This window comes from Chroicocephalus ridibundus, chromosome 4 (assembly GCF_963924245.1).
Source record: "Chroicocephalus ridibundus chromosome 4, bChrRid1.1, whole genome shotgun sequence".
Classification (NCBI taxonomy): Eukaryota; Metazoa; Chordata; class Aves; order Charadriiformes; family Laridae; genus Chroicocephalus; species Chroicocephalus ridibundus.
The window spans coordinates 17,020,656-17,045,186 of record NC_086287.1 but is presented as its reverse complement, the minus strand read 5'-3'; the positions used below and the strand labels follow the sequence as shown (position 1 = coordinate 17,045,186).

At 40.9% G+C, this 24,531-nt stretch overlaps 1 protein-coding gene across 23 annotated transcripts in view; it reads left to right on the top strand.

Moving 5' to 3' along the window:
* Positions 1-15,377, top strand: part of PTPN5 (protein tyrosine phosphatase non-receptor type 5) — a 90,723-nt gene extending 75,346 nt beyond the window's left edge. For all 23 annotated transcript variants that reach the window (XM_063331980.1, XM_063331984.1, XM_063331978.1 and 20 more), the window contains 4 exons: positions 671-781; positions 5,519-5,679; positions 9,426-9,539; positions 13,281-15,377. In XM_063331980.1, the coding sequence (XP_063188050.1) occupies positions 671-781; positions 5,519-5,679; positions 9,426-9,539; positions 13,281-13,374 (480 nt within the window). In that variant the 3' untranslated portion in view covers positions 13,375-15,377. The remainder of the gene's footprint in view (positions 1-670; positions 782-5,518; positions 5,680-9,425; positions 9,540-13,280) is intronic.
* The last annotated feature ends 9,154 nt before the right edge of the window (positions 15,378-24,531 follow it).

Below are 24,531 nucleotides of genomic sequence, written 5' to 3'. Positions count from 1 at the left end.
GTCAGGTTGTGCTGGTTGCATCTCTGACTATTTTTTGGCAAAATCAAATGTAGTACTGTAATAGCTCTCACAGTTATTGCTTCCTTTTAGTTCCTTAGCGTTGAAAGATTCTCAGTGTCCATTTAAAGTGGATTTTGGTACGTAATCTAATTCCCGAAACATCCCAGTCATGTTCTTTTGTACAAAAACCTATGCAAATGATCATCTTATAAAGGGTGAGTGATTATAAAAAATAGAAAATATGTATTTTGTGTTTCCATATCAGTGTACACACCACAGAAATATTGGTAACTAACACTAGTTATATTATACTAATCATTATTGTCTCAAGAAAAGGATTAATCTAAAAACAGGCACATAGCCACTGGCCTTTCTAATGAGCCTTTAAAATGCGTATCAGTTGCATAAAGACAAATAAGGATGTGTGTATTTAAAAGCATTGGTTAGTCATTACTTGATTTATGCATTTTTAATCACGCAGTCAGGCTATTATGGATGCAGCAAAAATCACCTGAAATGTTGTCCTTATTTAGAAAATGAAACTTGTCCTTATTATAGAAACAACATTCATTCATATTCATCTATGCATGTGCTATATCAAATTTCAGAGGAGTAAAAGTGAACCTCCGTTGATATCTGCTTAACTAGATCCATTTTATATTGCACACAGAAATGCACAGAATATTGGCCAGAGGAACAGGTCACCTATGAAGGAATAGAAATCACGGTTAACCAAGTCATACAAGCAGATGATTACCGTTTAAGGCTCATCACCCTAAAGGTAAATCATTCCAATGTACTTACAGTAATTTAGCTGTCTTAACCCTTAAATGGAAATGTTCATGGAGAGTTGTGTAGAAATCTTGGGCACAGTCTACTGCTGTATAAATATCACTTTTCATTACTAAAGTCATAATAGCTTTGCTCAGTTCATCAACATACAAAAACATATAAAAAGTAAAACAAGCAGTCGGAGATTTAGACTGCTTATGTGCAATCTGAAAGCTAAAGGCCAGTTGGAGTAGTGTGGGGTCCACTCAGTGGAAGAAACCAGTGACTCATTCTGTGCCTGTGTATTCTGTGTTGACTGGTCATTTCAAGGGACATGTTAGCACACAGGTAGCTTCTTAACAGCCTTTGCAAGTCTGACAGACAGCACTGATGGCAAAACCCGCTAAACTCTGTGATGATGTTCTGTAGAATTCAAACGCTTGTTTATTCCTTCGGCCATGGACTTACACAAAGGGTTACTTATTACTAACACGGAACTTTTACCTGCATGGTGTCTTACATATTTTGTGGCATGGGAGGACCCCTAAGAAATATTTAGGTTGTGCTTCTTGTCTTTTTATGATCTTTGTTAGGATGCTGTCAGACTTCTGGATACTCACCAGCTGTTTATACCTAAGATGAGTGGTGCTGCTAACAAGAAGCGGGGAAGTTGAGAACTGAGCAAAAAGCTTTTTAATATTGCGTACCTGTTTTCAGTTTCAGAGCGATTTGGCTGACCTGACTTGGAAAATGCTTTAAGGGATCATTCCACTTCAAGACACTAGAACTGTTGATGACCTTTAAAAACACTTTCACCACAGCATTCTCCATGCTTACATTTCTAAAAATTAGTATCTTTCCAACTAACTGTGTATGTAGTTTTATGTACCAGTAACCATTCTATCGTCTTGTGGGTGGAGAGTTTAAACACAGGTTTAATTTTTTAAGTACTTAGGTGCTACTTAAAAGTACCAGAGTCCTGTTTTACAGCTGTTTCCATTGCTAGGTTCTAGAATCTCAAGCTATGTGTTTTAATAAGAACAGTCTATTTACATAAACTTTATACTTCTTTCATCTACCAGATCTACCTCTGACCTCGGCATAACACAACAATTTCTTTCCAAGCTGAAAAAACTCCTTTTATCCAACTAGTTTCAAGTCTCTTCAGCCGTATGCTAATAGGCAGAAAGCCAGCATATGAAATCCCATGTCTGGGTTGAGAGTGTGGAAAGTCTGTCACTCATGCTTTTGGCAAAGGCAGCAAGGAGAAAATCACGCTCCCTGATGAGTGGGAAGTAAAGAATATTTACAAGTATGTTGCAGACTCGCAGAGGTCTTAAATACAATTTATACAAAACACCACAGTGCAGCAGCAAGAATAATACATAGCTTAATTCTGATGGAATACCGATATCTAATAATCGGTCACTTTTTAGTTATGGTGACAGAACAAAATATCCTCAATAAAAAACTACATTGTCTGCCAGAAGAGTTTTTCATAGTTGTTTTAAATTGTTAAAAACAGCATTTTAATACTAGTGAGTATTGAAAATCTTTTTTTTCAGCTTAGCATTAACTTCAGAGATTTAGGCTGAAATGTTCTTCCTCACACCCCCTTACCCCCAAAAAAACCCAAACAACACTTCCCCCTATATTTCTGGAAGGAAATTTTATTCTCTCCCTGGGGAAGGATCATTCAAATTCTTCTCAGGAAGGTAATAGCCAGTTCCATTTTCAGATGGGAAGTGGCTTTTAATATCGATATTGCAGTAGCATATCCAGAAAACAATCTCCCTTTATCTGGTGTTGCACAAAACAAAGAAACAGTCCTGAAGAGCTCTTATATACAACAATTCAAGTGTAATAAGCCATACTCCCATCTCACAAGTATCTTTCAAGCTAATACTCATCCCTGCAGAATGTTTTCTTCCAATAGCAACCTCTCAGTGTTTTCCCAAATTCTCTTGTTCCTGCTCAGTTCTTCCTTAGGTGAAGTTCTTCATGTTAGAGAAGAAGCTTCAGAATTTAGAGTCAGATATGAATATATCTTTTCTGTATATATAACTGTGGATCCCACGGGGGAAAAAAAACCCCAACAACCAACAAACTGAAAGCCAGATTATTTGTCAGGGCTGGCATATCCAGTACGTTCAGGCACTAACAGAAAGAAAAAAGAATGGCTAAGGTAGCAGAGTACAGCAAAGTCATAAGGAAGGAACTATAGAATACCACACATAATCATAGCCAAAAAAGACAAGTGCTTTTCTATAACAAATGATACAAAAGCCTTTATTGCACATACATATCTCCAAGGATGTAGTTCCTTCCCTACTCAAATGATTTGATCATTTTGATTATTTTCTTTAAAGAAATGATGGGCTTGAGCTCATCCCAGTTTGTTTTTCAGTTAAACAATGCTTTTGTTTTCAGTGCTAGCAGGGCAGTGTTTCTTTCCTCCCACCTCCAAATGTCAGGAGGTGAACTGCTGAGTTCTAGAGCTGAAATAAAGTTTCCATTTGTCAGGTTACCATTGCCTAGAGCTGTACATTTGTCATTTAGCAGCAATAGTGGAGTAGCAGCTCCAGACTATACGTATGTTAAATGACTTGGTAGTGAAAACTAGAGAAGTGAAGTGAAAACTTGACTCCTGTTTTCCCTTAGACAGGAATGGTGGGAAATGCATGATACCACTGTGCACATGATACATGATGCAACAATATATGATTACTGCATGTGCTACAGGGTGGACTCAGAATAGGGGACTGGAATTGGTAAACTTTAGGTATGTAGAAAATGCTCAGGTGATAGGGCAAGGCTTGTTTTCATTTCTCAAAGGAACCTGATCTAGCCACTGATCATGATCTTGGCTACAGCATACATGATGGTAGACTTCAAACCATCAATTGAATCTTGCTTCTTCCTATTTGTTCCCAAGTCTTCTCAGTCTCAAGGAAGCACCTGTAGAGAATATTTTGTTAAAGTCAAAGCAGAACTGTACAGAACCACAGAAGTCAGGGTTCTCTAAGCAGAAGCGTAAAACTGGTAATGGCATAGACAAAACTAAAGATATCCAGAGTTCATCATTAGTACTTCGGCTCTTTTCTGTTTCTGTCAAATGAGTGACTTTATATAGTGATTTGTGTTTTTCTTCAGATGACTTTTATCTTTTACTTTTCTCTCAGTATTATTGACAACATTCTTATTATAATTTTTCACAACCCACTTGAGAATCCAGTGTTCATAACTTCTGTTGCTCACACATAGTCACACATTCAAAAGCAACTGTGTATGTTCGGGTTTCAGAGCCGTGTTGAAATTTGATCGGATTTACTGTAGTGAGCTCAGGTACTATTCATGACAACTAATTATGCTCTCTTAACCTGAGTATCTTCTTGTCAGGGTAAATAACCTAAAGCCAGGCTCTATGGTACAATAGTAAGACTCTCTTTTCCTAAACTGAGCTAAACATACCCTTAAGGTTCCTATGGCTGTGCTTCAATGAGCACTTTAAACCCTGTATAAGCTGGAACAGCAACTAAATGAAGCCCAGCCTCCCCTTGTCCAGCTCTCTTTTTCCTACCTTTGTGCCATCTCTCATGTGCCCGCACAAGTCTTTATGTGACTGTGTGGTAAGCCAAAGGGGGAAACTGATTGATCCATCTGAAAATTAATCCACTATGAGAAAGAAAAAAGATTTAACTAGATCATATCTCCAATCTAGTTCACTGTGAAGCTATGTAAGAGCTTTGTCAACCAAAGAGAAGGACGGAAAGTGGCACAACCATAGAGCTCTTTTAACATCCAGTGACTGACAGTCATAGGGACTTAGGAGTATAGACGACAGAAACTGTTTCCAGATTTTTGTGCCTGGTTCTTTAGAAAGAGGCACATTTGTTCTCTTTTTCCTCCCCTCTTAAACTCAGCAGGCCATGTGTTTAAGGAAAGGTTGTGGAAGCTAACACGTCTGTTCCTGGACCTTTTGAAGATATTTGCTTAGCCCTATGCCAGCTGTCTTACGTAATGGCTGAAAGGTTTCCTGAGCTCTATGTTACTATTTGGCACCTTTAGAAATCAGGCAGAAGGATGTCACTTTGAACACACAAAATCAGAAGCGTGTAATGCTACTTGGCACTCAGAAAAGGTAACAGCAGATTTGCTATATTCATAGCCATGCTGAGACACAGAGAGAATTGGAATTTGTGTCTCTCAAAAAGCCCTGGACTGCAGCTAGATACAATTCCCACCTTCCATAGTGTCTCTGAAATTCTCACTGTGTCTAAGAGAAGAGTAGAATTGACAGGAAACTGATATGAATCTGTCTGTCAGAAAAGATAGAAGAATAAGCTCCCATCTCTCTCCCGCATCTATCTATCTAGCTATCAAAGACGGAGATAAGGCTCCTGGCTCTCTGTCTGTCAAATGCATTATGAAAGCAATTATGTCACAAGCACAGCTCTGGCTTTGCTGAATGAATCTGTCAAGAGGCAGCAGACTGCCTGGAGTGTTTTGCACACAGCTCTTGGCACTAAAAGAGCAGCATACTTTTTTTTTTTTTTAAGGCAGTTTACTGAAGTGCAGACGTGATATTTGAAATCCAGATTTCTGTGTTGTGTGGCTTGCCATTTGCATCTTCTGTTCCATTTAGCATTGATTTACTCATTCTTAAAGGGAAGGCCAGGTTTCAGTATCAATTTGCAACGAGAAGATCTTTTAAAACTTTGTGGTGTTTGTCTTCACTGGATTGCAGAAAGGAGAAGAAGTCAGAAACCTGAAACATTACTGGTACACGTCTTGGCCAGACCAGAAGACACCAGATCAAGCCCCGCCTCTGTTACAGCTAGTACTGGAAGTGGAAGAGGCAATGCAGAGTGCAGAAGAGAAGAATGCTCCAGTGATTGTTCACTGCAGGTAAGTAAATGTTGTGTCTGAAGTCTAAGGGCTTCTTCACATACAGTGGTTAGTGCAGATAATGTCATATTGGCCATCAGTCGGACATGCGGGAAATCTTGCCCAACTGCTTCTGAAATATTCTTGGAACTTCTAAAATTTAATGACAGTAATTTTCTATTACCAAGTGTTGCATTCAGATACAGACTGGGCTGCACGCAGAAGCTGGTGGTGGCTCAGTTACAAGTAAGAACAGTCTCATTTTATTTGCCTTACCGGTCATATATGCCTTTAATGATCTGAAATGGGCCACGTTGCCAAAGATTAACATATTGTGGGAGAAATGGACAAGGAAGACACATGCAAGCAGAAAAATTTGAACATTCAGCTTTAAGCCTCGAAACCCCCTGCTTTGTAGATTTCTTCTTTGATTTAAAAAAATCCTCATTATGCCAAAGACAATAATTTAAGTGTAATACATAAACCAAATGAAACAGTGGGAAAGCTGATTGAGCAAGTACTAACCAACAGACAGGAAATGTATGCAATTCATAATAAAACTGAAATACCTGTGAAAAGCCCCTGGAAAAGATGAAAACTTCTTAAATGGAAGAAGCAAAATCTTTACAGTGTTTTGAAGCCTGATGAGAAAATAGTAATTATCAATCACAGAGCAGAAAAAATAGATTAAGGTAGATACTTCTCCTGCTGTCTTCAGAAAGAAGTAGGATGATGTACTCATCACTTGTAGATGTGAAGAAGTACATTCTTTTGCGCTGCTAACTAAGCAATGTGTTAATTTTCACCCAAGAGTTTTTTTTAAAAATTGGTCCACAGGCTCTAAATCATTAAAGTTTAGCATAGCTGAGTTCTAGTTCTTGGAAAATTTAAGAAGTTCCAGAGGTCTAAAACAAGTCCTGTTTTGCCACTGTTTAGAAAGGTTAAATGTGATTACTTGAAAACTACAAGTCAGTTTTCAAAACACTTTTTCCAGGTAAATAGCAGAAAGCCTTATAAGCGATGCAGTAATCTTGCCAGGGTAATCTTGCATAGTTTCAATAAAATACAATTTGCCAAATTGATCTTTGGGATTTTTGTTAGGAATTTTACCTGGTTTTGCATAACATTTTCTAGGAAATGCCAGATGGTTGCTATCCAGAAGCCATAGTACATGGCATATTGTCATAGGATGGGAATGTTTTTAAAGAGACTCTTGGCATGAATGGTGGGTAGCCTGGTGTCATCAAAGATCGACCTATAAGCTGATAGGGAGTAATTGCTAGTAAAATGTTCATGTGATGCTACATGCCCAGTTTTTCTGCCTATGTTTTAAAACAGATTTTGACAAATTGGGGAGAGTTCAGAGAAAAATAACAAATGCTTTTTAAGAAGGTTCCCTTTACCCTTGGAAATCTGTGATTCTCTCAGAGCTCATTGAATTATTATGGTATTTGCTGCAGGTAAAGATTCTGGTCACCATATCACTCTTGCTTTGCATACTTGTTTTGTCCTCTTGTATGGTGTCATACCCATGACACAGTAATAATCGGGGGCAGGGGGGAAATGGGGTATTATTATGTGAAATAACTACTAAGAGACGTGGTGATAGGATTATGAAGAATTTTGTGTGATAATTGTGGACCAGAGCCCTTTCAGATTGTTCTCGGTTGCAGTCATTTTATCTGAAGAAGGGATTTAATACATTGCCTCTATTTGAGAGTGGTACGTACAACAAGCCGTTAGTCAAGGCCTGTGTTACACTGAGTACTGTAGCTCCTTTGGCCTTTGTGGGAGTTTTTCAATAGAACATAATCACTGTGGTTTTGGCCTTCAGTGATGTAAAATAATGCACCTTTAAGAAAAATAGATACATACCTAATAATTAAGCTATTAGAATCATAGAAATATAGAATAGTTGGGCTTGGAAGGGACCTTTAAAGGTCATCTAATCCAACTCCCCCTGCAGTGAGCAGGGACATCTTCAACGAGATCAGGTTGCTCAAAGCCCCGTCCAACCTGACTTTGACTGTTTCCTTATATCTAGCCTGAATCTACCCTCTTTCAGTTTAAAACCATTACCCCTGTCCTATCACTATAGACCCTACTAAAAAGTTTGTCCCTGTCTTTCTTATAAGGCCCCTTTAAGTATTGAAAGGCTGCAGAAGGTGTCTCCGGAGCCTTCTCTTCTCCAGGCTGAACAACCCCAACTTTCTCAGCCTGTCCTCACAGGAGAGGTGCTCCCTCTGAGCATTTTTCTGGCCCTGTTCTTAAAAGCGGCTTCATGTTCAAGGCAGGCTAGCAGTCCTGTTAAGGTCCTGTGGATAATGCAAGGACAGCCTTGGAAGGATTATGACTTTCTCTCAGCCAGCGAGAGACCTGCAGCTTGTCCTGGGACAACTGCTGTCTCATTGCTGTTTGCTTTATCTAAAAACGGGTGTTGTTCACTCCCTTTGCGAAACACTCTGAGGTCTATGGATGGGAAACAGTATACAGGAGCCACATACTGTGGCCTTTTTGGTTATGGCATAAATTGGAAGACAAAAGGCTTTTTTGGTGTTTGTTTGGGTTTTTTTAATCATTGAGGTACATCTATATGCAGCAAAGAGTCCTCTGAAACCCTGAAATATTTGAAGTGTTGATGAACAAACTAGATATAGTAAAGAAAACAGAAGTCAGGGCATGAGGTACAAAGAGTTTCAGGGACAAAAATTTTAAGTCAGTTAGGTACCTCCATCACAATCATTTGAAGACTGAGATGAGTTCTTACTGAGGAAAAACTTCCCAAAACTTCCACTGAGTTGCCTTATCATTCTGTAATGGAAGTTAAAACAATTCCAATGTAGCTGTTTCCTTAATAAGCATAAATGCAGAGTACAAAACCTGTCTATACAGGCAAAGAAACAGTATTAGCACTTTGCAAGTAGCACTGCAAACTCTATTGTTGCATGTACATTTGTTGCCAGTGTTTTTGTATGATGACTTTAGCACAATTTAAATGGAAGCAGGATTTCTTGCAGTTGTGTCAAGTAATTATTCCTGAGGATGCTCACTTAATTATTTAATGCGTAAGAAGGGCTTTGGCTGCTAGCTTTTTATTAGGTGATAAGAAGAATTCACAGCTTTGATAGCACTGTGCCTTTGAGAATAAAATCAATTCTGGTCATTAAGCAAGGACTGAATAAGATACAAAGGTGTTCAGGAAAGAAAAAGAAATGTCTTTACTAGTGAGTTTGTTGTATCTTGCACTAATTCAGAGAATTAGTATATTGCGGATCTCATCAGCAAGTGGCATTACACTTACAACATTGCTGTTAGCTCTAATTATTTAAGCAAGGGGTTTGGTTTTATTGTTGTTTTTTTCTGTACCTGTGAATGAAAATAGCTTTCAAAGAAGCTATTAGGACTAAGAATCTCAAAACAAAGTTGCCTTCAAAGCAAGTCTAACTAAGAAATACTGTTTAACTGTTTATTTTCAATGGTTCAATGACATATCTGATCAAACTGTACCCTACAGTCCATTTTTAGTATTATATATGCCATGACCATCCTTTTACTGCGAATGGCTCACACTTAATTATGTTGTCCAATTGAAGTTAGTATCTTTTCCTAGTTACAGCTTTATATTCTCAAGTACCCACCCGGCAAAGGTTGGAGGGAAGAAAGGGATAATTGGGTTTGATTGCTGGTTTAATGGCGCTCGTTTAACAAAAAAGTTCCCAAGCCATTCTAACATTTCCACTGCCTCTCTCTGCTTTTCCGTCCCTTAGTGCAGGCATCGGGAGGACTGGCTGCTTTATTGCAACTAGTGTCTGTTGTAAACAGCTGAAGAGCGAGGGCATAGTTGACATATTGCGAACAGCCTGCCAGTTGCGGTTAGACAGGTAAGAAAGCCTGTTTCCTTTCCAGAAAAAAAAAAAAAGTAATGGTAATTTTTCCCTTTACTTAAGGAGAAACAAATGGGAACAGGGGAGGAACAAAGTCAAATGGAGGCCAAGAGAGAACATTCCTGGAAGGAAGTTGTCTTGTTCTAAGAAGTTTTGACTTGTAATCTTTTTTGATGAGCAGTAAATCTTAACGAATAGCCCTATAACTGAGATAGATTCACAGCTGGCACCAAAATCTGCACAGCTGTGCAGCTGCACAGCTCAGTGCAGCAAGGGATGACCTTTCACCAGCTGAGGAGTTGGCCCCATGTTCTTACAGAAGTGAAGCCTCAAAGGTTTGCCATGCTTAAGTTCAGAGCCACAGATCAGCACTTTGCTCCCAGGAGGAGTAATGAAAACTGGCCTTGCATAGTTGGAGCTGTGAGCACTGTTGGGGCTGCTTGGGAGAGGGAGAATATACGCAGTCTGGAGTGTTTGCAGACATATGAGAGGAGCTGTGAAAATCTCCAGAAATTCAATGGTTTCCAGTTAAGCATTTCTTAACACACCACCTTGAGTTTGATTATGAAGTAAACAGACTTGAATTTTGCACCAGAGATGTTATTTTTCCTCTCCCACTGGTTTCAAGTGCCATCAAAACACGTCTCAGTGCTCTCTCTAATGATAATGATGAATGTAGTCAGGGGAAGAGATGTCACGAAAAACATACCAAAGATTTTTCTGAGGGAAAAAAAAGAACCTCAACCCCACGCTGAACTTTATTTCAGAGGAGAAATTATGCTCAGTGGGAGGTAGAAAATGAAATGCTTGCTGCCCTGCTGAGGCTCTGATAGACAGGGACCTGCAGGGGCTTGGAGGTTTAGCTATTTCAGTGGATTTCTGGCTGGACAAGGAAAGGCTTCTTGAGAAAAAGAAAACCAGAATATGAGTAGTGAGTGTGGATTATCTATGGCCCAGTGAAATATCTGGCTGGATCTGAAATATCTTGTCTCTGTGACTAATGTTTCACAGGAAAATAGCCATACAAATGAAGGTTGAAAACACCTGCTTACAAATGTGCTTGATACAGGCCAATTAAAAATACTAGCTTTGCGGGGAGAGGGGAACTGGCAGTCGTTTGCAGAGGCTGGAGAAGGGAGATCACACTTAAAGGATGCCATGGAGAAAAAGAAAGCCTACAGGGACCTCTGTAGCTGCCATGTACCTCTCAGGGGTGTGATGGGATAGGAAAAGAACATTTGAATGTCATGGGAGAAAATACTCAAGACAATAAGCAGTCAAATCACTATCTTTGCTACAAGAAGAGTACAGTTTCTTCAAGGAGTGAAAATGGGGCTCGTGATCTTTTGGAAGTCATGCTGCCATCCACTATTATTATCATTAAACCCTCACAAAAGGTCCATGTGACTTCAAAAACAAACACGAGAGGATGAGACAGCGTCCAAGCAGGTAATAGGAAGGAAGACCCTTTCTATCTCCTCCTCCTATCTGGTGGTTACTGGGTAGAGAAAATAGGGTGGGTGGGAAGGAGTCACGAGGGACTTAGGGAAAGAGGGTTGGATGCAGGCCAGAGCAGACACGTAAAGGAATGTACCTCACTGCTTCACAGCAGTAGAGGGATTGACGTTAGCCCTGAGAACCGCCTTTGAGGTTGCTGTGGGAATGAAGGAGACAAATGTTTCTTTCCCTTTGTTCCATTACAGATCCCTTTGAAAAATCTTGTGCACTAGGCTTTGCACCAGTGGCCAACAGTTGGTCCTAAAACAACCTAGTATGACTAAGGAGAGGAAGTGATCATTCCTGCATCCTTTCCACAGTCCTGAGAGACATTTGCTGTCCTTTCCCACGATGCAACTCAGATTTGAAAGGTTTCTATGGGAAATAGGGGTGAAAACATAATTTCTCTATTCTGTGCCAAAGCCTGGACAGCAAGCACACGTCATGGTAGGCATGAGTGTGGGAAGGAGGGGAAGCCACTACATAGCAGGGAACCAGATAAAAAGGAAAATAATTTCCTGTGGCCTGAAACCTGATGGCTACCCTAGTGCTTCTGTTGCTACAACTTCAGGGTGCAACCTCACTGTTAATGGAATTGCATGGGGAGTAATTGCCAGATATGACTAATGTTCCTTGTGTGTCATGAACTGACATAAATATACTTCGATGCTGGGTGCAACACAGAAGGGCTCAGAGACAGATCTATAAGCCTGTATTAAGTAGAGCAGATGGGGATGAGATGCTCAGCTAGGAAATAGGTTTTTTAGAAATGCACTGTGTTTCTCACCGTTTCTTATTGATAAGAGGTTTAAGCATGGGTACCTGCCCTTCCCTGCTCATTAAGTGTAATTTCAAACAGCCACTTAACAAAATAACTGTAAGAGCCTGAACAAGGAGGTTGTCTTGGACACTCACCTACCCCTTACTGGTATGGCTACTGTGTGACCCACAACTGTTAAGCTAGACCCCATTGAAGAGGGCGGGCTTCAAAGGAGGGTGCTAGCAGTCTGCTAGCTGTTTGGCTCAGAGAAAGCACTTTTCCTTAATTTCCTCATGTGGGCATTTCTGAGGGAATGCACCGTACATGCTCTTCCTCAGACTGACACAGTCGGGTTGGCACTGGCTACCCATGGGTTCCCATGTTCCTCAAAACCGCTTGTCATTTCAGCTTCCTTTCTGCTCTGGGTTCCCGGGATCTGTACACCAGCACCAATGCTGGCACAATTCTGCATACACCTTCTGTGAATTTGAGCCATGGGGTTTAATTATTTTCATAATGGACTATCAAGAGATCATATCACTGTTGTTGAGGTACTCTTAGCTGAATTTTAAGTGTTAGTAAAATCTGCTTAAAATGGACAGCTTTATCCTTGTTCGTTTCTGTCTCCCGCTGTAGTACTCACATGTTGATTAATATGCTACTTGCAGAAATACACAGGCTAATGGTACATGGAAAAGCAAACTGTTTCTTCTCGTGCTTGCATTTCCTTTCAAGCTTGCACTTTTAAAGAGAACAGCAAAAGCTGAAATAAAAGCTGAACAAAAATGGATTTCTGTGCTGGGAGTCTTATTGATCAAGGTGTACGTGGCAGTCAATTCAGAGTTGTCTTTTGTTAAAGTTCCATTGTCTGTTCCAAAATCCTGCTAGCCATCCCCTAGTCCCCTGGTGAACTTGCTGAAACCACAGCATGGGGTGGCACAGAGGAAAGAACCCTCATTGCAGAATGGGGAAGTTGTGTGCTACATCAGTTGTCTGTGCTGGCCTGGCCTGGCCCTCTGTAGTTCTGAATTCAGTCCCTAGCGCAGCTGTGAAGTCTTGGCTAAGCTACCTCCTCTCTTTATTCCCCCTGCTCCCATCTGTCCATCTAGAGCTTCGGTAGGGGTTGCTTTTCATGGTGTTTAAAATGGTGCTTGGAGTATAGGTGCTTGGGTAGTATGAATGTAAATGACGATGGTGTTGCCTTACTGGATGAGGGCCTGTGCCCCAGAAAAATGAAGCTAAAGGCCATTCCTGTTCTGACTACCTTCTGCTCCCTGGTTAGCAGAGACTTTCAAAATGGAGCTTGAGGTCAGACTGTGAGCTGGTTGCGATCAACAGGCACTTTTCACTCATTTTGGGAAGCTTGGGAATATACCTTTTGTGTGTAACACCAGCTTCGTGTTACCTAAGCCATTTCCTCATATATTAGTTGCATGTACTAAGGCTACTGTTTCCCCTCCCCTTTTTTCTTTCCTTTTCAGGGGAGGAATGATCCAGACTTGTGAACAATATCAATTTGTCCATCATGTCATGAGCTTGTACGGAAAACAGCTTTCTAGAGCAGCAGAAGAATAAGTGTTCATGATATTCCTAAAGGCTAAAACCAAGAGAACTTTTGACTGCGTTCATATATATTTCAGATCTGATAAGAGACACATGGTAACCTGGTTGTCTTAGCTGGAAAGAAAGATATATTATTTTACTTTGCTATTGCTTTTATGCTCTTGTTTGCATTGACATTTAAGAGCTGAGGTAGGCCTTGTCTTAAACATATGTGGCAGGACATAATCTTCACCAAAAAAGGCTTATTTATACTGTAAATAAGAATAGTAGCTTCATTTGTTACAAAAGCAAGAAAAAAATCAGAAAAAAATCCGTCTTCAGTTTGCTATTTTTAAAAAATCATTGCTAATATATCCAAATACAGTGTGAAACTTTTTGAATTGTCATGCTGAAATGTGCTGTATGTTGACTAAGCTTGAAAGTAACTTTTTGCCTCTTTCTGATTGTTTTTACGTATAAAATTACCGAATACTGTGTATATCGTAAACCACCTGAGCCTCTGCGTTGAAAGATTCAAGTAGATTCACATTGAAATGATGTTTTGCACATCATGTTTGCTTGTTATTTTTTCTAAAGCAGTCCACCACCAGTGTTATCAGAACTAAGGGGAAAAAATATTGCAATGATTTGAGTCAAATTCTTACCTCCAGTTCTTACCAGCAAGGTACTCCAGTATTATGACAGCTAGGTGAATCTGAGGTGAATAGTAGAAGTTAATCTAAACATAAATTCTACACGCTTTACCTTTTCTGTGTCAATATTTTGGCATCTCAGTCTGCAACCAGATTTTATTTTGGCAAAGTTTCTCTTTTTACCTAATCAAACTGCACTCTGAATACAATTTCCCCTGAAATTTGAGGTTTGAAATCAGGTGAGGAATTTTGTGAGTTGAATTCATCTTTATTAAAAATGTAGTAGTAAAACCACTTGTATTCTATGAATGTAAACTCGTTTCAAAGCTTTGAGGATGACCAGGTGCCCAGTGCTCATTAAAATTAAAGCAAATCCTATAGGCAGCTTTTTAAAAAAATCAGTATGAATGTGTTGGCTGCTTTTTGACAAATCTGCCCTCAAACCAAATTTATACAATCATTACTCTATTCTAATCAGTAGTCTGGGCAGCAGTGTTTCCTTTTCAGTAATACAGACTGCTGCCCATGCTTTTCTTTTTAAACCTCAGTCAGGCTGTGAAGACTGTCGTTGATGTTTAATGCTTAGAGGTAAGCACACGTTTAAGTGCTTTACTGAGCAGAGAAAAATGGAGGTACACAGGACCGTTAACATGAAAGACGAGCGTTTTGTGAATAGAAGCTGTAATACTAAAAATATTTTTGCTTCTCTTTATTTGTAACAATAACCAAAACCCACCACTTCTATTAGTGCGTGCGATTCTGAGAATTCACTACACTTCCTAATCAGGAGAAGGTAAAGCAGCTCTCAGAACAATAAGGGCTGATCCTGCTCCCACTGAGGTTTTGCCATTGACGTCAGTAGGTGCGGTGCAGGGTGTAGGGCCTGAAATGTTATGCTTACAACTTCATCACTGTGGGGAAAGTTTCCCAGTATTTCAGTAAACATCTTTTGTGTTTATTCTGTATCCATGAACCTGTAAAAATCCTGTCAGCAGGGTTTGCATGAATGTGTGGCAAAATGTGTTATCTTTAAACCACTTGATTTTATTGCTGTATTTAAAAAATTTCCTTCAGTGAGAAGCTAGCAGGAAGAACTGGCATTCTTTTTAAAAATACTGGTGGTAGTCATTAAATAGAGCAATAAACTTAAGCTTTTGAGCATAACATGACTGTTAGTTTTATGTAAACCTTGCTAGCTATGTTCTCCCCATTGCTACCAATTGTTTCGAAGGGGTAACACTATTCCATCTAAGCACTCCTTAGAAATAACAAAAGCACCACTGATGTTCTGAATAACATTGTAAGTGGAACTCCCTATAAATGATGTTTTCAACTGTTCCGTGCCCTTCAGTGTCAAAACTGACTTAGTGAATAAAATTACTTGTTCTGTCATCAGCTTCCTGTGCATCTGCTGAAGAATATTTGTTTATGATTGACAGGAGTGTGCATACAGGAGCGAAGTTCAATGTATCAGTTGCCTCCTGTCCAAGGAGACTTTCTAGAGGAGAATTGCTTTATGACGAACAAGGTATAAAGGGCTCTAAGATACTGACGTTGAGGTCCTTGCACACATGCTCAGCAGATACTAGTTGACAGTGCTTCACTGACTTGAGTAGAAGTGAATGATTTATACTAATGAAGGAAATTTAGCCTGCTGTCCACTCCCATTCTACATATGTGGAATGTCCTGAGAGAGTGGTGACTGTTAAAATCAGGCTGCTTTGCATCAGTTCACTAGTACAAAGCAAATGTCAGCCTAGTTGCACAGTCTGGTTGTGAGGGCAGCACTGCTGTCATCTTATACCAGGCAAGAGCATGCCACTTGGTCAGGATAAAAATATTCAAATGCCTCTTGGAGTATTATTTTGTCTAACAGATTTGGAGCTAATCCTCCTATTTATTCTTTGGCCTTACTGAAATTAACATATTTCTTTCTCTCTCTCTCTCTCTCTCTCCTTTTTTTTAATAGAATTTGAGGTCTGAAGGACATTATATCAACTGTTCTGATCTCTTCAGACAGCAGAGGTAGTCTTAAGTGCTTAGGATTAGCAGAAAGAGCTCTGGCCACGCAGAAGCACTTGAGATGAGTGGGGCTTCTGCTTCTGTAATCAGGTTTGAAACTGAGTTTACAATAGGAACTAAGTTAAGCTATGTGTCTTACTAGACTTCTCTTTTTACTGGATACTCTTTTGTATTAGAAGGAAATTCCTAGCACACTTCATCCACTCTCTCCAGCTCACTGCCCAGGCCTCTTTGTACCAGAGACTACAGCATTAATGCCTACAACACAGTTGTTTCCCAGAGGACTGAATTCCTCTTTCCAGGTCGGTTAGCATATAACAAACTTGAGATGATTTTATTTAGAACCAACTGTGATGTCTTCTGTTTCATAAGCTTTTTCACACTTTGTGAACAGGGCAGAGCCTAGCTCAATGCCTCGCTTGTTCGCTGGTCATTTGGTCATTGGCCATCATACTTAAGCAGTATTATCCTGTTTATGTTTTTGTTATGGTAACAGACTAATGACACCCTTTCCTTTTGTAGGTACTCTGACATCAGCAGATACACAGGGTTATACAAAAACAAAAACTAAGATTGCACTTGAGAACAAGAGCTGTCCCCAGGTAAAGTACATGTCTGACTCTCCGAAGGATCCAGATAAAGATGACTTGGTCAAATTATTATGAAACATCAACTACCTAGCAGTCAAGTATGGTAGAGTGTCACATTTACTTGCATGACTTTAAAAAGTAGTTAACAATTCTAGGCACTTCCTCTACAGTTAAGTTTGGAAAATCTTATCCTTAACCTTTGAATTTGGAGTTGCAGAAGAGCTTGAGACTGAAGATCTCACTGTCACTTCCTGCTGTCTCTGCAGTGGCGGAACATGCACCTTGCACACAGGTGGTCTTAGAAAGTGTTTGTCTGTTGATTGGTGAGTTGGCAGGTTTTAGAGTGGACCTGCACTATTATTTTTGATGTATTCTTTCCCTGGAAACCATTTTAAACAAAGGGAAATGGTAAATTCACAATTTGTTAATCATACCCATGTCTTTTTCTATTTTGACATGAAACACAGTTTATACATTTGCTAGGGAGAAAAAACAAAACACTTTTTCTGAGATACGTTGGGGATAACCTTGTTTCTTCTGTCAAGTCTGTAGATGTGTGTTTGCTGATGTCTGTGAGAGTGACTATCAACTTTGGATAATGTAGGTCCTGCAAGAAAAAAATTACTCCGTTCAAAAGCACAGAAGAAATAGGTGAATGAAAGCAGCATTTGCAGCTTTGTGTGTAAGGGACAGGCAGTCAAAGAACTGCATGCTTTAGACAACACAAGCATTGATTTCTAATGTCTAAAAGCAAATTTCACATATTCACAAAGAGGCGAATTCCTTCTATTACACGCAAGGAAAGAGAAGAGTCCACTCTCCTGAGTACTGATACAGATCAGGCTTCAGTACCCGAATGCAACAGATGCCACGTTCTCATGGCATGGTGTGAAAGTCACAGAAGGGGGTATGATTAACTTCAGTGCAGAAGACCTGCCCAAGCCTGTGCACCGTGTAATCCCCAGCAGGGCCTCAGTGTCTGGTTTATTCACTTGATAGCAAAACTGAATGCAGAGAAAGGCTAAATTATTTATTCAGAATGAACATCTATGTTGGCACCAGAGCTGGCAATATGGCTCAGAGCACTTAAGAAGATAAAGCTTAAACAGTCTGGCAAAGGACTCTGGTATTGCCATTCCTGGCCCTTTCTCTCCACTGGGCCATGCTACTCAACTGCTGTGTTCCCTATTGCGTCTTTATCTCTTGTCTGCCTGTTGCTTCTTAGGCTTGAAGTAGAGTTAAATAAGTCACTGTATTGCACTAGTTTTAATCCATTATGTTGATAGCTAGTGTTTTCCAGGGATCATTTCTTCCCTTGGAGAGAGCCTGTCATGCCAGCCACTCTTCAGAGGGCTCTTCTGCCTACATTTTGATCTCAATACATCTCAGAATTTTGGGGGCAGAGAAGTCTGTAGTACTGTGCACAATACTAAAGGTATTTCTCCTTTGGGAAATGGTAGTGTCAGTTTTCTTATTGTCATAGAATCACAGAATAGTTTGTGTTGAAAGGGACCTTTAAAGGTCATCTAGTCCAACACCCATGCAATGAGCAGGGACATCTTCAACTGGAGTAAGTTGCTCACAACCCTGTCTAGCCTGACCTTGAGTGTTTCCAGGGACCAGGGCATCTACCACCTCTCTGGGCAACCTGTGCCAGTGTTCCACTACCCTCATTGTAAAACATTTCTTCCTTATATCTAGCCTGAATCTACCCTCTTTCAGTTTAAAACCATTATCCCTGTCCTATCACTATAGACCCTACTAAAAAGTTTGTCCCCGTCTTTCTTATAAGGCCCCTTTAAGTATTGAAAGGCTGCAACAAGGTGTCCCCGGAGCCTTCTCTTCTCCAGGCTGAACAACCCCAACTCTCTCAGCCTGTCTTCACAGGAGAGGTGTTACATCCCTCTGAGCATTTTTCTGGCCCTCTTCTGGACTCGCTCCAACAGGTCTATGTTTCCTGTACTGAGGGCTCCAGAGCTGGACGCAGTACTCCAGGTGGGGTCTCACCAGAGCAGAGTAGAGGGGCAGAATCACCTCCCTCAACCTGCTGTCAAGGCTTCTGTTGATGCAGCTCAGCATACGGTTGGCCTTCTGGGCTGCAAGTACATATTGCCAGCTCATGTCCAGTTTTTCATTCACCAGTACCCCCAGGTCCTTCTTGGCAGGGCTGCTCTCAATCCCTTCATCCCCCAGTCTGTATTGATACTGGGGGTTACCCTGACGCAGGTACAGGATCCTGTACTTGGCCTTGTTCAACCTCATAAGGTTCTCATGGGCCTACTTCTCAGGCTTGTCCAGATCCCTCTGGATGCTATCTCATCCCTCAGGCATGTCAACCGCACCACTCAGCTTGGTGTCATCCATGAACTTGCTGAGGGTGCACTTGATCCCCCTACGTTGTTGATGAAGATATTAAGCAGTCCCAATATGGACACCTGAGGGACACCACTCATCACTCATCTCCATCTGGACATTGAGCCATTGACCACTACCCTCTGGATGCAACCTGCAATCAGTTCCTCATCCACTGAATAGTCCATCCATCAAATCCACATCTCTTCAATTGCGAGAGAAGGATGTTGTGAGGGACCGTGTCAAAGGCCTCACAGAAGTCTGGATAGATAACATCCGTAGCTCTTCCCATGTCCACTGATGCAGTCACTCCATCATAGAAGGTCACTATGTTGCTTGGGCAGGACTTGCCCTTGGTGAAGGCATGCTGGCTGTCTCGAATCACCTCCCTCTCCTCCATGTGCCTTAACATAGCTTCTAGGGCAACTGGTTCCATGACCTTCCCAGGCACAAAGGTGAGGCTAACAGGTTGGTAGTTCCCAGGGTCCTCCTTTCTACCCTTTTTGAAAACGAGTGCAATGTTTCCCCTTTTCCAGTCACCAGGGACTTCATCTGACTGCCATGAAAATATGGAGAGTGGCTTGGCAACTACAGTTCCCTCAGGACTCTGGGATGCATCTTGTCAGGTCCCACAGACTTATGGGTTCAGGTTCCTCAGGTGGTCACGAACCTGATCTTCTTTTACAGTGAGAGGGTCTTAGCACCCCCAGTTCTTGCTTTGTGGTCCAAGGCACGTCTGACCTTAACTCCCCTAGTCCAAGTAGCAGCTGCAAGGTGTCTGCTTTCCTCTGAAAAGACAAAGGCAACATTTCTCTCCAGAGATCAGAGGGAAAAAATTCTGCATAGATCCTTTTGCTCTTTCTCCTTTGCATGCTTCGGTTTTTTGCCTCTGAAGTGGGCACAAGGAAGACTGTCAGGAATTAAGTCAAAACTAATACAGCACAACAGAAACCTCCTCTTGAAAATTACCTTTGACTCCTTTTGTCTCAAAAGAAGGAAAACCAGATGTGATTGGTTTCACTACATCCGCTATTGTCATATTGGTCTTTAGGCTGCTGTGAGGAATACGGAAAGCAAACACTCAAGCATCACAAAGGTCAGGGTAATGAAGAGCTCATTCAGAGTCACTCTTCCCCTTTTTGAGGCCTGTGTCTGGCAGTGTGGCCAGACTTAAATGATCCAAACGGAAAGATCTTCTCTGTTAAATGCATTGGTTTTCCCCCGCAGTACTGTGTGTGTATATGCACATGCCCACTCAACGTGCCACGGTAGCTGGTGTAAGAACAGAAGCATGAGGGAGGATTCATGAGCACCGTGAAATGAACATGGAAAGGGACTGCCCAGTTTTTGAGTCAGTTTGGATAGGTGGGAGGAATTGGATTGGGTTGGAAGTGTTTTGGTTTTGTTGGGGAAAATGTGACTTCCAGCCCAGATACCAGATTTCTCTGTATCTAAGTTAGGCTCTTGTTCCTGAATTAGAATATTGAAGAGGTAAGCGAAGGTTGGTTCCTTGATAGATTTATTAGACAAGCAATAAATAATACCCTTATCCACTTTACAGCATGACTCATCCCATTTCCACGGACTTCTGATCTGATAAATGCACCTGTGTTAATAAGAACACTAACTTCTAGAGAAGGGAGCACAGAGCCTTTGTCGTGCTGGAGTCCTTTAGCCTGTGGACTACAGCATGTGTTTATTTTTTCTGTTTGTGTATGGTATTTTTTGCTCACTGGAAAAGCTGCCAATGTTTCAACCTCTGCATTTTTTTTTCATTATTTTTATTGATTTTTTTACCTTCCTCTTTCTTTCCTAGACTAGCAGAAATCATCTTAAAATCATCAGGAAAGGTGCTTTTTTAGAGTTTACCCCTGGAATTGTTCCTGTCAGCCTCTGGAAGTTGGCTAGAGTTTGGTTTTTTGGTTTTCTAAGTTCCTGTATTTACAAAGTATAACACAGGTGCCTCTTGCACTAGACTCCCTTTTCATTTGAATTTAACATAGATAAAGAATAAATAACAGCAATCTGTTACAAACAGAAATCAAATATGGTCAGTTAAGAGAAGCAGTTTATTGCTACTAGTTCAGCCTTCGTTGCAAGCAAGATACGGCATTTGTGTTGTTCAGAATGGATAGACCCATATACACGTAAAATGGCCTCTTGTACCTGCACTATTTCAGGACTGCTGCTGTTAACACTAGTAAAGTAAAAGAGAGAGACGTAACTCATCCTCTTCTTGAGAAGTACCTCAAGGAATTAAGTCCTCCATATGAAGAAGGGTGACAGAATCTCAGACTTATTAAGGAGTAGAAGAGAACTGTATAAAGAATGACCTCTGTAATCGAAAGTTGTGAACTGATTTTCTAAAGAGCCTAGTCCTCGTTTGAGTAACTGAATGAGCTGTCTGGACTTGGAAATGGTGGAAACTGCTGCCTGTATCATTTAAAAATAAACAAAGCCAAAGCTTGGCTGATTCACTGGGGTGTGAAAGGAGCACTGGGGGCTGACTTAAACACCAAAGCAGGATTTGTTGAATGTTTACCTATTTGAAACCTGGACCCACATATTTTGTTCTTAACATGAAAAACAAAACTGGTAAATTGTTTAATAGTCTGCCTTTGATCAAAGTTTTGAAATAGTGTAACAATCAATCATAAGAAAACCTGGGATTGGGGAGGTAATGTTTGTTTTTAAATAAAAAGGTGTCCTTTTTGCCTACAGAAGGGTTACTCCTTTTAGCCTCATACTTCAAGTATTGTCGTCCTGTTATTCCAAGAATGAGAAAATGCTGAAGCCAGTTTAAATGATGTGACAACATAGCACACAAGAGGCCAGTATGTATTTAAACTTTGAACTACTCAAAGCCATATTTGTCCAGTGAAAATGGACCCAGGCATCTTCCTAGGAATGCAGCAATCTACAGGACTTCATGTGAGCTGAGGAACACAGAAACAATGATCCTGAAAGTTTCCTGTAAGGAAAAAAAAAAAAGGTAAAATATACATAAACATATATTCTCGAGAATGTCCTTATACTTTGTGTTCTGTGGCTGTGGGCAGGCAAGGTGGAAATTGGCTGTGTGAGATCAATAGCTTTAGTCTCATACCTGCTTTGCTTTTCCTTTCCTTCCCTTTCCAAGAAAGGAACCTTGTGAAGCACCACTCGGAAGTATAGCTCCAGAGCTATACTTGCAGAAGAAGAGCTGCAAAAAGTATGGTGTAGGGAAGACTCAGTTACCTACAAAATAACTAGTCAAACTTGTCCAACTCTGTCTTCTGTAACTGAAACTAAAATTACCGTTCACTTGTACCAAGTCTTTGTTGTGTGTACTTTAGTGGTACGGACGAGTCTTTTCTGGAGATCTGGTTTGCCTTGTAAACGTGCGCTGATTCTGTTAATAGCAGCCATAGTAAATGCAATGTGATAGCCACACTATATATGATGAGTAAAGTTAATGTCTCTGCAGAGTATCTGTGCGTTGATTCATGGTGTATCTGTGTTCCTAAGCACAGAGGGTTGTCTGCATTATCATTTTGTTTTCTTTCTTGCCCACAGTCAAGGTATGAGTAAGTTGAGTCGTGGTGATGGGCAGTTACAGACAATGTCACATCCTTCAGGTTGAGGGAGGTGATTCTCCCCCTCTACTCCACTCTCGTGAGACCCCACCTGGAGTACTGCATCCAATTCTGGAGTCCCTACGACAAGAGAGATATGGAGGTGCTGGAACGTGTCCAGAGAAGGGCCACGAGGATGATCAGAGGGCTGGAGCCCCTCTCCTGTGAAGACAGACTGAGAGAGTTGGGGTTGTTCAGTCTGGAGAAAAGAAGGCTCCGAGGAGACCTTAGAGTGGCCTACCAGTATCTTAAGGGGGCCTACAAGAAAGCTGGTGAGGGACTTTTTAGGATGTCGGCTAATGGTAGGACTAGAGGGAATGGATTAAAACTAGAGATGGGACGATTCAGACTGGACGTTAGGAAGAAGTTCTTCACCATGAGGGTGGTGAGACACTGGAACAGGTTGCCCAGAGAGGTGGTGGAAGCCCCATCCCTGGAAGTTTTTAAGGCCAGGCTGGACCGGGCTCTGAGAAACTTGATCTAGTGGGAGGTGTCCCTGCCCATGGCAGGGGGGTTGGAACTAGGTGATCTTTAAGGTCCCTTCCAACCCTAACAATTCTATGATTCAAGTGCAACCTTTTGGGCTCTGGAAGTGGGTTCCAGTCTCATCAAGAACCAGGAAATCTTGTAATCTGACGAGGCTTACAAAAGCTCATCGCTTACTATTAAGGGCAATTTTTTTCTAACAGCGTACTTGCTTTCCTGACTGAAAGATAACAAAAGGTAATAATACCTCAGGAGTTTAGAAAAAATCTGTTTCTTACCAGCCATTTCTACTCATTAGGTGGCACAAACTGCTTTATATTAACCTGTAACATTTTCATGTTCAGAAAATCTGTGGCCAAGGATGAAAATTTTGATCAGGTAAAAGAAATATAAGTAAAGGGAATTCCATTTTTACGGTGAAAGGAGGAACTCTTAAAATGGCGAGTTGGCTTTTAAACCGTGTCACTGTGAGCTTTGTAGGATTTGAAAAATCCAAATAAATCTGAAGTTATGCAGAGAATTGTGCAGTGGAGCAGGTGAGTAAAGCAGCATGCTGTATGCCTTCTCATTTTAGCACTTGGTGCTAGTGGTGTGGATTTGCCCCATAATGACTGAGGGCAAAATATGCTCTTTTCTAGGGCATTTCGGATTATAGAGTAACATCTTGTCTCTTCCTAACCAACCCCAGTCATTGCTGTCACCAACACCAATGACCATTGGTATACAAGAGTGAAAGGGTGAGAGCAGAACAGTGAGAAAGGGTCGTAAGGGAACAGGGGGGAACACATTTGGGCAGACTAGGCAAAAGCAAAAGTGATCTCTTTCTCTTGCTGCCTTGGTTTGTAGGGAAGATTTTAAAAATTGCATCTCTGAGAAAATTTCTGAGCAGAAGAGGAAAGACATAACAGGGTGTAGAGATGCATGATATCCCTGAATAATTTTAAAGGGTATACGGAGATACATAGTCTAGAATAGAGAATCTTCACTTGTCTTCTGTGCATAAGGAGTCAGAGAACATTTGTCTCTTGTACAGGCAGGCTGGAGACAAAGGCCAGCTCAGCAAGGAGACCAGGGTATATATATTCTGATAAGGAAAAAGATCTCCTTGGGAGGATGCCCAAAAGAGAGGACTTTTGGCATAGCTATAGTTTCTGATAGCACCAAAGCAAAGTCTCAAGGTCAAATGGTCTTAATGTTGTCTTCCGTGAGGACTGTATCTTCTAGGTTGCAGTGCATAATTGTAACTTTATCATTTGTGCCCCCAAATCTTGGAAAGGCTTGTATTTTGGGTTGATTTCCTTTCTGCCCCAAGATCCTACAGCAGCACACAACTGTGTCAGAGACTACCATTCCTTACGTTGTCTGTCTTGCCAGACAGGGAGCTACAATTTCTAGATGACTAGTACTTATCCCTCAAGGACTACAATCTAATAGTTGACCCTTTTCTCCAAACTTCCTTCCATACTGGGGCCA